This window comes from Vanessa atalanta, chromosome 3, assembly GCF_905147765.1.
Source record: "Vanessa atalanta chromosome 3, ilVanAtal1.2, whole genome shotgun sequence".
In the NCBI taxonomy this organism is placed as follows: domain Eukaryota; kingdom Metazoa; phylum Arthropoda; class Insecta; order Lepidoptera; family Nymphalidae; genus Vanessa; species Vanessa atalanta.
Genome location: NC_061873.1, coordinates 1,234,506 through 1,252,125, shown reverse-complemented (window position 1 = coordinate 1,252,125; position 17,620 = coordinate 1,234,506). Strand labels below are relative to the sequence as shown.

General features: G+C 31.4%; 2 protein-coding genes across 2 annotated transcripts; both read left to right on the top strand.

Annotated features, from left to right (window-relative positions):
- Positions 1-51: 51 nt before the first annotated feature.
- On the top strand, positions 52-7,450 carry LOC125077254. Its single transcript, XM_047689142.1, has 11 exons — positions 52-381; positions 771-900; positions 1,656-1,814; positions 2,372-2,447; positions 2,856-2,940; positions 3,941-4,112; positions 4,634-4,769; positions 5,426-5,491; positions 6,258-6,319; positions 6,996-7,020; positions 7,098-7,450. The coding sequence occupies exons 1-11, from the start codon at positions 184-186 to the stop codon at positions 7,432-7,434; spliced, it is 1,446 nt and encodes a 481-aa protein (XP_047545098.1). The 5' UTR covers positions 52-183; the 3' UTR covers positions 7,435-7,450.
- A 2,556-nt stretch (positions 7,451-10,006) lies between these two features.
- On the top strand, positions 10,007-15,697 carry LOC125076870 (golgin subfamily A member 6-like protein 22). The gene is made up of 5 exons (XM_047688594.1): positions 10,007-11,800; positions 12,251-12,377; positions 12,782-12,928; positions 14,958-15,067; positions 15,641-15,697. Exons 1-5 carry the CDS (start codon positions 10,007-10,009, stop codon positions 15,695-15,697), a joined length of 2,235 nt encoding a protein of 744 aa, XP_047544550.1.
- The last annotated feature ends 1,923 nt before the right edge of the window (positions 15,698-17,620 follow it).

Below are 17,620 nucleotides of genomic sequence, written 5' to 3'. Positions count from 1 at the left end.
ATATACAATTCAATGACAACTGTCAGCAAAAATTCCAAAAAATCCCCTGTACAAGTTTATACATGAAATACTTAACTTTATATTAAAAATAAACACTGGAGTTTCCCAACAAAATACTTATAGGTTCTTTGAGTAGTTAGTAAAAATAATGTAGATACCATTAAAGATATCAAAAAAGCATTCATGAAGAAAACGGAGGAAAAATCAAAAGCAAAGCCAATTTCAACAAAGTATCTAAAGGAAGCGGAATGGTTTAAAGCAAAATATGAGAGAGAAATAAAAAAGAGTTTAACTAGAAAAGAAACCAGTTTAACCGATTTTCAAGAATATTTCAGACGCCGACAAAAACCTAGGTCTCGTTCATACAGAGAATATAAAGAGGTAAAATATTTTGGTCTGTATATAATAATAAGAGCTTTCGATCTGGTCGCTAACTTTATCTAAACAATACGTTTTCTACACATGAGAAGGGTTCAAAAAATAAGTACGTACAATAACAAAAAAGCGTGTTTGTAATGATTGTGACACACTGTTTTAGAAGTGGCAACTGTAGATTTTTTTAATAACTGATGGTTGCCGCTATGCTAATGATTCATGTCACATTTTAAAATATAATATTTACTATTAGGTACACGTGTTTCTGTAGTTAAGGAATTTAAAACACTTGGGAACAATTTTGGGACAGTAGACGTCTTAAGTCATAATAATTACTAAGGTGTTGCGTTTAGTGTACGGTCACTCAAACTGTTACATTGGTTTTACCATTTTAGAGGGCTCGGCCTGATAACATACCCGATGTGGTATGGCGAGGACCACTAATGAAAAAATGTACTTGTGCTCCTGGAAGAGATTGTGAATGTCGAGGGCACATTGTATCACCTGCTACATTTATCCCTTTTGGTAATCTCAAATATTCCCATTACTGTATTGTTACAATTGTTTCTTTTTTATGATATCGGTGGGCGGAGGAGCAAATGAAAATTTACCATTCCTTCATCACCATTGCGCCACCAACCTTAGGAACTAAAATGCTATGTCCCTTGTGCCTGTAGTTACCGGAACACAACAATACTGAGTACGGCTGTTTGGCGGTAGAATATCTGATGAGTGGGTGGTATCTATCCAGACGGGCTTGCAAATAGCCCTACCACCAAGTAAAGACTTGAATAATAATTTAAGTTCTTTTTACTTATTGTTATGATCCAATAACTAAAAGCAATATCATTGAAAAGCTGAATTTATATTTCTATAATCCGCGTGCGGTCAGAATGGTATCCGACTTTTTGGTCGGGTCCGCCGGTAGTGGTAGTGTCGGCCGTCCAAGAAATTGCGGCAATGATTCGCGAACCTAATTATTAGTGAGAGTTTTGCTCTTCTGCAATCTGCAAATGGGTTATTTTAAAGATATATAGTTGTTAGTGATAGTATTATTATTATATTATCATAATAAGTAGAATGAAAGTTACAATTTTGAAAAGTCATAATCTAATACATAAAACTTGCTAAGATCTTGCCTTTGGGCTTTGCCAGAGTTTTCTAATATTTTTTTAGAAGAAAAGGTCCCGCTCTTTTTATAGCAGAATATACTAATAAATCATAAATTTTGGTCACAATATAAATGAATTTCTAACTTAATTTTTGATTTTATTTACAAGAAATACGTTATACATGGCAGCCGATGTACTACCTACGTGCATTGACTTTATTTAAGAAATGGCAACCTGAAGAGCCAGAAAGGAATTTCGCACAGCGATTTTTCCAGTCGGTTTATATTGAAAAACTCGTCTACAAAAAACTTAAGGAAATGGATGCCCGTTAGTATCTTATATATGTGTTTATTGACATGACATGACATGACATGACATGACATGACATTGACATGAACATTTGTTAATCTGCCAATAGATTATGAATATTCGTAACAGGGCAGATATGTCAATAGTTGAAAAATACTCTTAATCAAGTAACTCCATTTCTTCCATTCCATTCCTAGCCATTCTATAGCCTAAATTATGAAGCTTCAGATCTCGTGGTCCAGATTTTTTATTCTTGGTCAGGCTAGTGAAAAGTTGTCAGAAGGCAATAATATATCAGAAGGTGCGACTGTATTACTACACCTTCGAGCAAGAGAACGTCCAAGAAACCACTGGGTCTTTCACCTGGTCTTTTTCAGATGTAAACTATTTTTAAAAACTTTATTTATTCGTAAAAATTACGATACGTCCCTGATTCTGTCGAATCGAATAGAGACACTCACTGGTCACTGTCTACACAGACACTAACACACTATTATCTCCTGTGTTAACCTATCCATAGCTTAGTAGTCTCTGTTACTTGATTAGACTTTCAAAATAATTTGTTTTAATTATAGTGGAAGCCCGTGGACCTGAACTCTGCTTTAACAGATGCTTACACCACTACATACCAGAAGCAGAGTCACGAAATTTGTTAGTTAATTTTATATTATAGTACATTTGTTAATTTTGTTATTGTTCACCACAAACATAAAATACAGAAATCTTAGGACTAAAAAAGAAATAATACTAAATTTAAAATCAAAAATATACTCGTATAAAAATATTTGATGTGTTGTACAACGGGCATGCTTATGGCTAACTAGCCGTCTCTTTCAGACAACTCAATTTGAGAGACATTTTTAAGAGCATATCTGGGTGTGCGGTGCTGTCATAAACTTAAATACAAATATTTACACACTGATACTTATACTTACTACATAAATAAATATTTTTAGATAAGAAAATGTTACAATACAAGGAAATTAAGTCGTCTAAATTGGGAAAAAAAATCTCGTTAAGTATATATACTTTTTATATTATATTATTATCTTATTATAGATACGTGAATTTGAAAAAAGAATTAAGATATTTATCCAAGGGTGTTTTTGAGCCGGAAAAAGAAGAACAGGTTGTGACTGAAGAGGTATGCAAATCAATTTGAAAAGCGTGAAAAAAATGAAGTTCTTTTAATAATAATCAACGTCTAAGCTTTCATTCAGTTTGAAGTAAATACAATCATGCTAATACTAAGTTGGCCGCCACTAAGACTTATGTACGTTGGCTGGTCTGAAGTTGGTTCGTTTCATACACTCGCCTTATATGTATTTTTTTAATATACTCTTCTGACTGAAACTGCATTGATTATCAGGCAGCGACCATCGGACTTGAAGAACTCCGAATTCCTATTAATAATGACATTTCACTATTTACGTATATTCTTACGTAAACAACATTTGACAACAAACTGACGCGATATCATTGGTCGAGAGCTTGATTAATCTATGATATTCACTATGGAATTACGAAAAAGTAGCGTTTTGAACGTCGACGAAACTGTTATCGGAATTTGAAAGTAAAACTAAAGTAGAAATAAGTAGGTAGTATTTGTAATAGTATAGTATTATATATAGTGATATATTAATCATAAACTCTTAGTAATGCACAACATAGCTGAGTTATTAGCAAATCGCATGAAATTTGTAAATCTAGGGCGCGTTTATCTTTTTTCCTACTTCCATTGGAATAGGCTATAGTTTGTTCATTTCTAGACGAAGAATACACAAAAATTCCCGCACTGTTGTTCCTAAATGAGGGGGTCAATTCTACTAACTTGATAACTTCAATCTTACGACCTACTAATTATACGTTTTCGATTCTATTTGTTAGGATAATTGGAATTCATGATTTCAGTGCAGCAGCTGTTGACTTGTTTGCGTATTGTATGTTTATTAATTTATGGAATTGACTGGTTGTATTTTTTTATTATAATTATGAAAATTATATAATGTTTTTTACCATACAAATATGAAAAAAATAATTTGTTTGCATACATATTAAAATTGAATATGTGCTTGAAATAAATTAAAGATCTTTCTTAAATTAATTATATAATTATATTAAAATACCTTTTCTTATTACTTTAGAACGAATCTCCGGAAGAGGTACAGGATACAGACGATCTTGACGAGGAAGATGCAATCATTGATGAATCTTATAGCACTGAGGATCTTGAACAGGCAGATAAAATCGATTTATTACAGAGTGATGATAATCTTGGACTGGCGAATACAATCATTGACGGATATTATAGGACTGGTAATTTTTTTTCTGGTAATTAAAGATAAGGCGAAACGGAAACATGTTAGAATACATTACATAGAAATAGGAATTGTACATAATCTGTGCATACTCGGCACAACATTTATTTCTTACATACATACATACATACGAGTATGTATGGAGCCGAGGTGGCCCAGTGGTTAGAACGCGGGCATCTCAACCGATGATTTCGGATTCAAACCCAGGCAAGCACCACTAAATTTTCATGTGCTTAATTTGTGTTCATAAATCATCTCGTGCTCGGCGGTGAAGGAAAACATTGTGAAGAAACCTGCATTTGTCTAATTTCAACGAAATTCTGCCACATGTGTATCCCAGCAACCCGCATTGGAGCAGCGTGGTGGAATATGCGCCAAACCTTCTCCTCAAAGGGAGAGAGGAGCCCTGCAGTGGCAAATTTACAGGCTGCTAATGTAAAAAATACTAGTATGTGTGCGTGCATCCGTGTATGTATGTTCGTGTACCTGTATAAATCATTATTCATTTTTACATTATAGTTGCAACGCAAGCGACGACTGATCCAAACGGTGAATTTATAATAAAAAATATTTCACATATTCTTTTCGGAAGTATCAAAGCGTATAATATATGTGACATAGATGGCAAAAAAGTAAATGTCTTCTGTTTCGAAGAGTACGTATTTAATATTTAAAGTAAAACTAGTAATTTACCACCACAATCACCGGAATATGATTACGATAATACATGCATTGTCTCTGCTATTACTTGGTAAAGGCATGGACCATCTCGTCTGCTTAGGTACTCCGTTAGTACTCAGACGGGGTAGGGGTAGAATATGTGTTGAATGGGTAGTATTACTATCGCTTAACAACAATACCTTAGTATTGCTGTGTTCTGGTTTGATCGGAGTAAGGGGTGAAACAGCGTAACTAAAGGCAAGGAACATACTCGTAATATCTAATATCTCGTAATATCTTGGGCATGCATTGGGGTACTGAAGAATGGTTGATATTGATTACAGCGCCAATGTTTAGGGACATTGGTGAACTACCCGTCAGTTTACAGGACTAACAGGTATCCATTTAAGAGTATATTTAAAGATTTTTATAAAAAATATGTTGCACAGGTGTATAATAATTTTTGTCACGTGATTTCACCCTTTTCCATTCTGGACAGCTATACAATCGTGAATATTTATTATTCATGACAAGTTAACCTATATACTATAAGACTACTGACTTGGAGGTAACGGCTTAGCAACTTAAAGAATTACACAGATAATAAAAGTTAATATACCTATAAAATATTTTTTGTAATACTTTTTTCAGACCTGACATTGGAGAAGATTTACCAACTATCACCAGTAAATTGGAGAACTTATTTAGTTTCAAAGGGTAATAAGAGTTATCATAGATATTCTTAAATATAGGTGTTTTTTTGTTTAGATATGTGATTCTACTCAATGTGGACATAACCTAAGGTTAAATAAATTAAAATCTATACTAATATTAGAAAAGCGAAAGTAACTTTGTCTGTTTGTCAATCCGTCTGTGTTTGTTGTTCTTTCACGGCCAAAGCACTTTTATTATTAAGCAAGCTTGATCTCCAAGGATAGACGTTTTTTTATGCACATCCATAATAACAATAATGAATTAGTATTTAGATTTGAATACTGCACATACTTCACTAAACATTATAAAACAACAATTCTGTCTGTCAATACCTCTGAACGCGATAAACTGAAAAAATCTGAACGGATTTTCATAGACAACGAAAAAACGCCGAATCATAATAGATTGCGCCGCGTAAGCCGATAGAGTTACATATAATATATTACATATTGTATATATCTATACAAAACAAGTAGTAGCACATAAATATAACAAGTACCTACCACATGACGCAATGTTTTTGGATACTAGTTGCACGGTATTTTTAGTTTCTTTTGTGCTGTATCTGTTGCTTGACAAGACACATTTAGAAACATATCTGTAATCTTGTCAAAATAAAAGTTTTATAACAATAAGAAACTGACTTTTTTTGACTGACTGAAGTTACGCCTATAACCGTATACATGCATGCCTTCTGGCTCTTGAGTAGAAACATATTATAATAATATATCCATTCATAGTTATAATCGTTTCCGTCTCAACTTTGCAGGATTACAAATCGAATATCAAAATTTACAAACAAATTATATTCATCTATTATTGAGATTAAAGGTTTGTACACTTGAAACTTACTTATATCTTTTTAGAAGTGATTTTATTTGTTCCTTCTTCAAAAACTCGAATGGCTAACTGTTGTAATCACAGATATATTGATATAGAAACCGAGAGTTTATATAGACAACACTGTCTTATAAAGACCACGTCCGGCTTCGTAGAAACACGTTAAGACGAAATTACTCGTTGTCCTAATAAAATGTAAAACTAGTTATGTGTAGAGTAAATGGCTGTGGGATTTAAGTTATTACAATTTATCGGCAAAGAGTTTACAAAATTGAAATTATTGAGTAATTTTTTTTTTCCAGCAATTTACAATTTCTGTTTGTTAATTATATATCATTGTAATCTGGTATAAAAGTTAACCGCATTAAATTTGTTCTATAGTAGTATATACATCTGTGGTCACAATCAAAATAAAGTAATAGCAAAAAAATCACTTGTAAATTTCCCACAGCTGGGCTAAGGCTTCACTTATCACAAACAATCAAAGAAGATTCACCAGTTCTGTATTACAGTCATAGTAGAAAAGATTAATACCAAGCGGTTTTGGGCCGTATCTAGTAGATTCTATTTAAAATGTGTAATAAAGTAATATAACCGTAGTTATTCTTTAATTAAGTACAAAAAGTATAAAACTCAATAATACTATATTTATTATTTTATTTTCAAGATACGGGTATTCCAGTAAATACTCAGTAAGTTTATTATTTTTTTGTTTTGTATATTAATTAAAAGGTCTGTAAACCTTACTCGAGTTATGTGTTCTTTGCAGAGCTACGCAAGATCCACCACTTGATGATTACTATCAATCAATAATAGAAAGTTCACCAAAAGATCTTTATTCAGAAAGTCATGCGGAATCATGCCTATGTTGCAAATATTATAAAAAATATTCACATACTTTTGAAGAAATTAGAGACGAAAATGAATTTCAAACTAAAGGAAGTGATTCTTTTCCTCATTTATCTTTAAGCACATCCGAGAAAAAAGACAATGAAGTTAAAGATGAGAAACTAATAGAAGATATAACAGCTCAAAAGTTTGATGATTCCTCCATATTATTACCACAAAGAGATATTCCAGAAGATAATATTGCTCTAACAAAATAATTTGATAAAAATGAGATTGGAAGAATAGAATCTTGCAAGTTTATTCAAGAAAATAAGAATACAAACGAATTGCCTAGACTGTCACAAGTTACAGACAATAAAAATGAAGTTGTTGAAATGTTGAAATCTAGAGATGAGAAAGAAAAAGAAACCAATGAATGTTTTAAAACATGCACATCCATAAACCAAGATAAACTTAATTCAAATTATAAGATCCCTGAAAAACAAATGGCACAGATTTCAAAGATAAATCTGGAAAAAGTAATCGAAGAAGATGCTGTTATCTCAGAAAACAAAGAAGCTGAAATGTTTACTAAGAAACCTACGAGTAATTTACTGGATAATACTGAAATTACACTAGAGAAAAAAAAACAATCAAATGAGTCTCTCAGAAAACCGTCTTCTGTAAATCAAGATAACGCACACAAAAACCCTGCTACAGTCTCCAGTAAAATTGACGTTCGTATGCTTTTAGATAACGAAACTCAATTGAAATTTAAATTCACGCAAAAGCCTTCTGTGAAAAGATATTTTAATGAGAATTCGCAGAGCGTCACTTCGTGGAGAAGAATAAGAAATGTGTTTAGCTATGAAAATATCAAACTACACGTCAAAAAATCTTTTCAAACTACTTCAAGTGCCTTTTCAACATTTTTTAAATGTGTCAATTTTACATCAGCTTTTAACATAAGACGTTCCAAAGGAGAAAAAGGAGAAAAGCCAGCAAACATTGATACTTGTGGCAATTCAATTAAGGAATTAGACAGTTCAGATAGACGCAACTTTGAAATCAGCGAGGAAGAAATGTTTTCATTGCAATACACCAGTGATCTGATGAATATAGCAAACAGTTCCGATGCAAACACAAATTAATTATATAACCTAAATTTTCTTGGAAACTATAAGTAAAAACTAAAGTCGTCTCTGGAAATTCCATTTAATAAAATTGTTTAACATATATTTTTAAGCTCCACATTCAACTAAGAAAGAGAAAATTTTGGTAGTTTTTTTTTACATAATCGTAGCTATTTTCTGTACTATAATAAAAACAGTATTTTTATTTTTTATTTTGTTTGCATACATTTTGTAACATTCTGTATAAAATAATCCCATCAAAAATATGAAATATAAGAAACTGCCTCACAACGATTTATTTGCGCCGGAAAAGTGCAGGAGATCTCAGGTCATTTATGTTATTTACTTCAGCACTTTCAATAACTTCGACATAAAGTGTTTACTAATTACATACTTGCTACGAACACGATAGGGACCGTATCAATAGATTAGAAATAATAAATAAGCTAGCAACCCGCCCTGGCTACGCACGGGTGTCTTATTAATAAAGGAATGCGCTAAGCAAGAAAATAATGAATACTTTGTTGAGTATCAAATTATATCACAAAAACTTTAATATTTTCTGCACATACGTAACCTTACAGAGTTTATTATTATTGAGAATCTATAGTTAATATCTTGATTTCTTTGAAAAAAGGTCAGCCTCTTTTTATTACTGAAAACCGCATAAAAATACAGCAATTGGTTAAGTAGAAGCACAGCACAACAGAAATTGGAGTTTAAATTATAGGTAGATTTATTATAAATATAATCAAATCAAAATATTCTTTATTCAAGTAGGCACATGAAAGCACCTTTGAGTTGTCATGTTACAGTGTTGAATTAAATACTAGTACCACCGGCTCGGGAAGTAGATTTTACCGAGAAGGAAGTGTCTACTCTTTTCCACTACTTTAATTACAGAGTATGTCAGTAAAGTACAGTAACATTTTTACAAATCCTGACTAGAAATAAATGAATACTAAGTCCACTGTTTATTATCTTTAATGTAATTTTGTATTGTATAATTTATCAATTATTTTTACGTGAGCTTTAAACTTTTTAATAGGTCAAATTAAAAATAATTGTGAATCTAATTATAGCGTTTCTACCATACTGTGCCCCAGGAAGGATGTATTCACTTTGCAAAGTTGAAAAGTAGTAGTTATTAGTTTACCATTCCTGCTCGTGTATATACAATGATTGCCACCGTTTTATGTGAATGGAAATAATATGGTTATAAAATTATTGTGAAGTAACTGTAAGTACACCCACTTTATTAACAACATCGAACACCGAAGATATTCACAACCTCCACGATTACAAATAATTCAGACAGTTATTTTTTGTCTAAATCAGTTTCAATATCACTAGCGTTACGCTGAGCTAAAAAAAAACATATTATTTATAAAAATAAATTAATTAAGGCGCTGAAAGTGTTAAAAGTTATTTTACGATATTTATAAATATTTTAGTAGTAGTTTGTTGTTGTTTGTTTGTATGTTTTATTTGTCATACTTAAGTTTGACTTAAATCTTCTTTCAAAATTTTCCGTAAGTTAACTTTATATGTTAACTGTACTATTCGGTTAAAGATCTTTGACATTGACAAAAAATGTCAAATTAAAATAGTCGAGTGACAATTTCGGACCTTAAAAACGCGAAAAAAGAATAATTAAATCAGATTATATTAACTATGTAACCCACCACATAGGTCAACTTTATATGTACGTCTCAGAATGAATCAAAAAGATAAGAATATTGAAAATAATATTTATGTTAATAAAATAGAAGTAAATACAAGTGAAGATAAAAATGAACAAGAAGGCAATACTTTAAAAGACAGTAAAAATGTACAAGAAGATCAAAGGCTACAAGATGATCAAAATGTAAAAGAAGATAAAAAGGCACAAGAAGATAAAAAGCTACAAGATGATCGAAAGGTACAAGAAGATCAAAAGATACAAGATGATCAAAAGGTACAAGAAGATGAAAAGGCACAAGAAGATCAAAAAATACAGGAAGATCAAACGGTAGAGGATGATCCAAAGATACAAGAAGATAAAAAGCTACAAGATGATCGAAAAGTACAAGAAGATCGAAAGGCGCAGGAAGATCAAACGATACAAGAAATTCAAAAGGTACAAGAAGATCTAAAAGTACAAGAAGATCAAAAGATACAGGAAGATCAAACGGTACAGGAAGATATAAAGGCACAAGAAGTTCAAAAAGTACATAAAGATCAAAAGATACAAGAAGATCAAAAAGTACAAGAAGGTCGAAAGATACAGGAAGATCAAAAGATTCAAGATGATCAAAAGGTACAAGAAGATCAAAAGATACAGGAAGATCAAACGGTACAGGAAGATCAAATGGTACAGGAAGATATAAATACACAAGAAGTTCAAAAGGTACAGGAAGATCAAAAGATACAAGAAGATCAAAAGATACAGGAAGATCAAACGGTACAGGAAGATCAAATGGTACAGGAAGATATAAATACACAAGAAGTTCAAAAGGTACAGGAAGATCAAAAGATACAAGAAGATCAAAAGGTACAAGAAGATCGAAAGGTACAAGAAGATCAAAAGGTACTTGTAGATCAGAAGATACAAGAAGATCAAAAGGTACAAGAAGATCGAAAGGTACAAGAAGATCAAAAGATACAAGAAGATCGAAAGTTACAAGAAGATCAAAAGATACAAGATGATCAAAAGGTAAAAGAAGAACAAAAGGTACAAGAAGAACAAAAGGTACAAGAAAAACAAAAGGTAAAAGATGATCAAAAGGTAAAAGAAGAACAAAAGGTACAAGAAGAACAAAAGGTACAAGAAAAACAAAAGGTAAAAGATGATCAAAAGGTAAAAGATGATCAAAAGCTACAAGATGATCAAAAGGTAAAAGAAGAACAAAAGGTACAAGAAGAACAAAAGGTACAAGAAAAACAAAAGGTAAAAGATGATCAAAAGGTAAAAGAAGAACAAAAGGTACAAGAAGAACAAAAGGTACAAGAAAAACAAAAGGTAAAAGATGATCAAAAGGTAAAAGATGATCAAAAGCTACAAGATGATCAAAAAGTAAAAGAAGATCAAATGGTACAGGAAGATCAAAAAGGACAAGAAGATCAAAAGTTACAAGAAGATCAAAAGCTACAAGAAGATCAAAAGGTACAAGAAGATCAAAAGCTACTAGAAGATCAAAAGCTACTAGAAGATAAAATAGTACAAGAAGATCAAAGGGAACAAGCAATAGATAAGAGTGAAGAGGTTATTGTTCCTGAAAGTAAAAAGGCCAAAACCAATACATGTTTAAAGCTATTAAACAAAATTCTAATGCCATTTAAAGGATGTTTGATGAGACGAAAGAAACTAAGAGAAGAAATAAAGTTACAAATGGAAGATCTTAAAACTATACCAAAAAATTTGCAGCAGTCACAGATAAAAAAGAAAACATCCGAGGATCAAGAATGGTTCATGAAGGAATACGAAAAACACATTGGCAAGATTGTTAGGGATGAACCGAACCCAGCATATGTATTCAGATATTTCAGATTGAAAGCATGTTCTCGATACGTACCCGAAGCAAAGATGCTACGGTTCAAATCAGTAATTAAGTATACTTATTTTTATCTATTTAGTATTTGATACTTACCTTGTGTTACGGGTTACAATCTCATCTTAAGATTTCACTATTAAGGTTTAAATTTTAAATACTTTTCAACATAATCACCCTCAGCGATATATATTCTACCTACTTAGCAGGAGAAAAGACTTATTGTATAGTTCAGTTTTATCAGTACAATTTTATAAAATTAAAGAGTTTGTTTGTTTGTTTGATTCGCGTCATATTAGGGATCTGCTAGTACGATTTGAAACACGTTTTTTGTGTAGTATATTTTTTGAGGTTCAACGTTGGCTATTCGAAGTAGTTAGCTAGTACAAAATAATATGAATTAGAATTAGCAGTAATTTTCCCTTTATAAGGTACCTAAGCCTACAGATTCATTATTTTTGACTTGGAACGGGCCACCTCTAAAGCACTGTTTTTGTCCTTATGAAGAATGTTTTTGTAGAGCAGACTCAGTTCTCAAGCCGGGTAAAATTCCATGGAGTGAGTATGAATTCAACAATTATAATAATATAAAACAGTTTTAGTTTCAGGCGGTAAAATTTCAAAAATATTTAAGACAGTAAACTTTAAATTCCTACGGTTTTTTTTAAAGTTTCAGTCAGATTATAATCCGTGCCAATAAGACCTTATAAAAACCTGCTTTATTCATAATCACAAGATACGGCACTTAGAAATAAATCTATCATAAACATAAACCATTTCGAATATAAGTATATATACATCGTTTAATTTTAAATTCAATAAAAAAAGCGATAAATAATCTCAGTAAATATTAAATATTCAGCAATTTATTTTTTAACTGATCTCAATTCCTGCATTATAATTGTGTTTTTACTGGTTCCCATTATACGGCCATCTTTTCATTTTTACACATATTATTTCAGAATTGCGTTGTGAATGGAACAATATGTACTTTTGTCAAATGTTCTGTGGTTATCCAAAAAGTAAACCACATTCAGACTCAAAAGAGTACCTTAATAAACTGAAAGCAAGGTCAACTAAAGAAGAAAATCGATATAACAAAATGGCTTGTGAGTATGTTCTTACATGAAATGCCTTCTAGTAAGTAAGTAATTATATTTTGTTTATTACCGCCCAAATTGACATACTGTGCGAAGCGTTCACTAAAGGAAGACTGCGTGCTACAGTCACACATAAACATAGTATTTTCTACGTAAACTGCCTCTCGTTAATAGGTTTTGATTTGAAGTATTTATGTATTTATTTTTATTTTTTACTAGTAATAAATGTACAGAAAATTGTTTTCAAAATATTATAGTTATTTTAGCAATTTATTATGATTTGTATGTTATTTTCTATACAACTGTAAATAAAATCAATAGAAAATATATGCGGAATAAATAACGTAATAGCATCACGATGCTTTATATCGATTGGCTCGACTACATTAGTTGTGCTTATACACGCATACGCAATTACACGCAACAAGCATAACAGAAACTGAGAAGCGTCAATTTAAATTAAGCGCTTTCAATACTGTCAGTACACAGTACACACACGAATAAAAGGCACAAAAAAGTTGCCAGTACAGTCGCTCACTCTGTTAAATTAAATAAAAAATAGCAATAAAAATATTTTTGAAGGACCAAGTAATTTACGTTATTTTTTTAAATTTGTTCTATTATTTTGTTAGATGAGTTATTGAATTGAGTATTTTTAAAATTACGAATTTGGCGATGTTTTAAATTGCTACTCAGGGCGTTAGTCCCGTTGCGTGCGAAAGGTTTTGCTATTATCAGAGCCTCGGTGAGTATCACTCTCGTATCTTGTTGTAAATTTTAGAGGCGTAGCAATACCTGCTTCTGGAACCATTATCAGTAGTTGGATTAAATCAGTTCTCTAAGACTCGAGTATAGAGGGTACTCCTGGCAGTACCAGAAATGCAGTTTCTTTTTTTAATTAGTTTCAAAGCGTACCAATTGATGATATCTTAAGCCGGTTTACTTAATACAGGGAAAGTACTCACCATTTTTATCGTAGAGAAGTTTTAGATACGAATTCTAGAATTGATGGTAATATATTAACTCGAATGTTTGAACCTTATTAACAATTATTTATTTAATTTATATAAATTCAATTATTCTACACCCAATGTTGTCATTGTTAATAATGTGATTTTTGTTTAATTTTGTTTTCTCTTTTTTATTAATTTATATATATTTTTAATTTTAATAAATATATGTTGTATATATGGATTCAAAATATTTCATTTTAATTCAAAGAATGAGGCAATCAATTGACGGTATACTATAAGGCAGAAAAACAACAAAATCGATCAAGCTGCACAATAGTTATATTTATATACTGTTATGCTATTCGGTCATCCAGTTTGATTTAAATTTACAGCTAAGGGAACGGTTCCAGGGATATGTTTGTTACGATGTAACCATCTGTTAAGGCCTGGCGATAGTAGGAATATTAGGTTAGTACTGTTAAGTTGTTTCATTGTAAATTATAGCTATCAGACTAGTCATAAAGACACTACTATAATATTTTTGCAAAGGGTAAGGGTTTTGAAATTCCTTATTGACAACAATACAATTAAATACTGGTGAAACTGTGGATCACAGCTAGCAAAACCTAACCCAACCTAACCAAACATTACAAAATTAGCTATATCGCATTCAACGACTATGCTAAATGACGTTCAGTCAAGTCGTTATACCTTACATTAAATAACTTGACGAGTTGTCCTTTAGTCATACAATTAAATGTCATCATTCAATGAACGCGCTAGTCATACAATCAAATAGTAGATTCAACCAGACGACTGCGATATATATACTAGCGACCCGAAACCGCTTCGAAAGAAACTGATATGACATAGACTATAGACATGAGTGCTTTACACTCAGACAGGTCTATAATATAAGGTTTATAACAGTGAAAATAAAATTAAAATTAGATCATTAGTTCCAGAGATTACTCCTTAGATACAAATAAACAAATTTTACCTATTTATAATATTAGTAAAGAATAATACCATCTTTATTAGATATTTACCAATTGAAAATAAAATTAAAAGCAAAATTCCGGAAGATGATGAGATTTCCGATATAGTTGAAGAAGAAAAGCCTAAAGAAGAACCCGTGCCCCAAGTTGTAGTTGAAAAGCCTAAAGAAGAACCTTTGATCCAAGAGCCAATAAAGGTGTTTAAAAACACGTACATAATTAAAATTACAATATATTTAATTGGTTTAATTGTTTTTTGTTCTATCATCATATATTTTTTTTTTGTAATATATATAGACGGACGGGCAAATAGGTCTAATGGTAAGTGATCTCTGATGGTGAGTGAACTCTTAGAAATTGACGCCGTAAGAAGTATTTTTTACATTGTCGATGATCTGCCAACCTTAAGAAATAAGATATTATTTCCCTTGTGCTTGTGGTTTACTAATTTTTTCAACTGCAACATAACAATACTAAGTGTTGATGATCGGATCTACCCAGACAAAGCCCTACCACCAAGTAGACTTAACAATATATTCAGAGGTAAAACATCTAGTAAAAAGTAACTGTCTGTACACGTCCTAATGCTGGCCTAAGGTCTCCTCTCCATTTGGAACATCTAGGTTTCTGATAACAAGTGATTTAGAAATCAAACAAGTTGTGCGTTTGAAATTTATATTGAATGAACATTTTATACTAAAAAAATATTTTTTACTATAATGATTCATTGATTACATTATTAATTTAATTTTATTATTATTATTAAACAGGAGGAAGACGACATTCCCATTTGCAACTCTTACAATTGCACTGGTAAGGACTTATGATGAATTAATTGATAATTTGGTGTAAATATATGTGACCGTTACGAATATGGAATGATGAATAATGCTGACCTGGGTACCAATTCTACTTCCAAATGGTCATTTTATCGTAATTGAATATTACGATAAAATGACCTTAGAGTTCAGCCTATTCCACTAATACAACAGTCCAGTTGCAGTTCGGTCGAAGTTGGATCGATATTCGTATCTTATTTTTAAGCCAACATACGACATATTGCTATTTAAAAAATGATAATTTATTTGGACCAAAACTGCATACGCTTATTGCAATCGGTATTTGACGTGGATTATGTTATATAAAATGACGAAAATGTGTTTATTTTTTCAATTCTGATTACCATAAGTAAGGGCTATTGATACTGGCCCTTGAGCATTAAGCCACAGATATTACACATGTGTGTGATATTAATCTTCGGCAGCGGGGGGGGGACCCCTTTAACCGCGAGGCTTCAAGTCGTGGCTGACGTCAAGCACGCTTAACCGTTTCGCGAGTTGAGTACAAGTTCGCGACTTTCTTATTTATTTATAGTTATATTTGATTTTGATTGATGACTCCTTATACATCAATTGTGATATCTTGCTATAAATGAATATTTTTACAGTATCAACACAAACAAGAATAGGACCGGATGGAAATTTTGATATCGGAAAGATCTCTCATGTAATCTATTCTGAGATCATAGAAACTGTCTTACCAGATATAGACGGGCAGAAACTTCAGATATGTCCGTTTGAAATGTGAGTTTGAGTCTGATTGCTCGATGATTTAACTAGAAACCTTAACGATCTATTTAGTAACTGCTGAGTTCCTTGCCGGTTCTTCTCGGAAGAATCTACTTTCCGAACCGCTGGAGCTTTACATTTAATTCAACATTGTAACTAAAGTATTGATGTTTCAAATGTGCCAACTTGAATAAAAAAAATTATGATTCTCATTTTTTTTATCTCTGTCTATGCAAAATGCATTTTATTACTTTATTTTGTCACCTTATCACTAAAATACTGAGCCGATAATAATGAGATTTGACATTGGGATAGCCTGGGATCTGGATAATAAGGCTTATACGTAAAATATATTAAACATGTATAAGAATATTGTAATATGTTTCTAAATTCATCATTGGTGTGCTTCTCGTAAATAATTATATTTTACAGAGAATATCCTGCTTATGATAACAAAGTATACGTCGGGAATATGCAAAAGCTATTAAATATAAAAGAGTGAGTAGTTTCAATGACTGTAGTTCTGTGTGTTTATTGATATTTTTAATGCACATATTAACATTTTTGTTTTCTATATTCACAGATTTCGGAGTCGTTTAAAAAAAATGATTTCTTCTATAATTGAAATTAGAGGTATTTGTTTATTACGTATATTTCTTGTTGTTTAGTATGATTTATTTTGTGTTGATATTTATGTGCTTTTATTTAAACAGATCCCGGAGTTCCCGTTGCTACTAGGTAAAGTATACTTTTAAGAATCTTAAAATGTTTCTATATTTGTATGTTAATGCGTTAATATTATTTGATTTTGTAGATTTACGCAAATACCATCTTGTGATAGAATTTGTGATGATTATAAAGCTGTCAAATATAAAAGGTTAGACTTAAACAATAATATTTGTTCACGATTATGTACTATTTAATTTATTAGCTTAGAATTAAGATTTCCGAGTAATATTGTCGACTATGCTACAAACTGTGGCGCTTAAGCTAAGGTATTTTCATGTAATCGTGATAACTAATAAAGCCTGTGCGCTGTGAATTTTGTACATAAATATAGCTTATCTTAGCTCAATAATATTATAATTATAATACATCAAAAAATAACATTGTTTTTTAATTATCATACTCATCGCACGATATAGTTAAAACTTAGTACCAGTAAGAATATTTTTAATGACA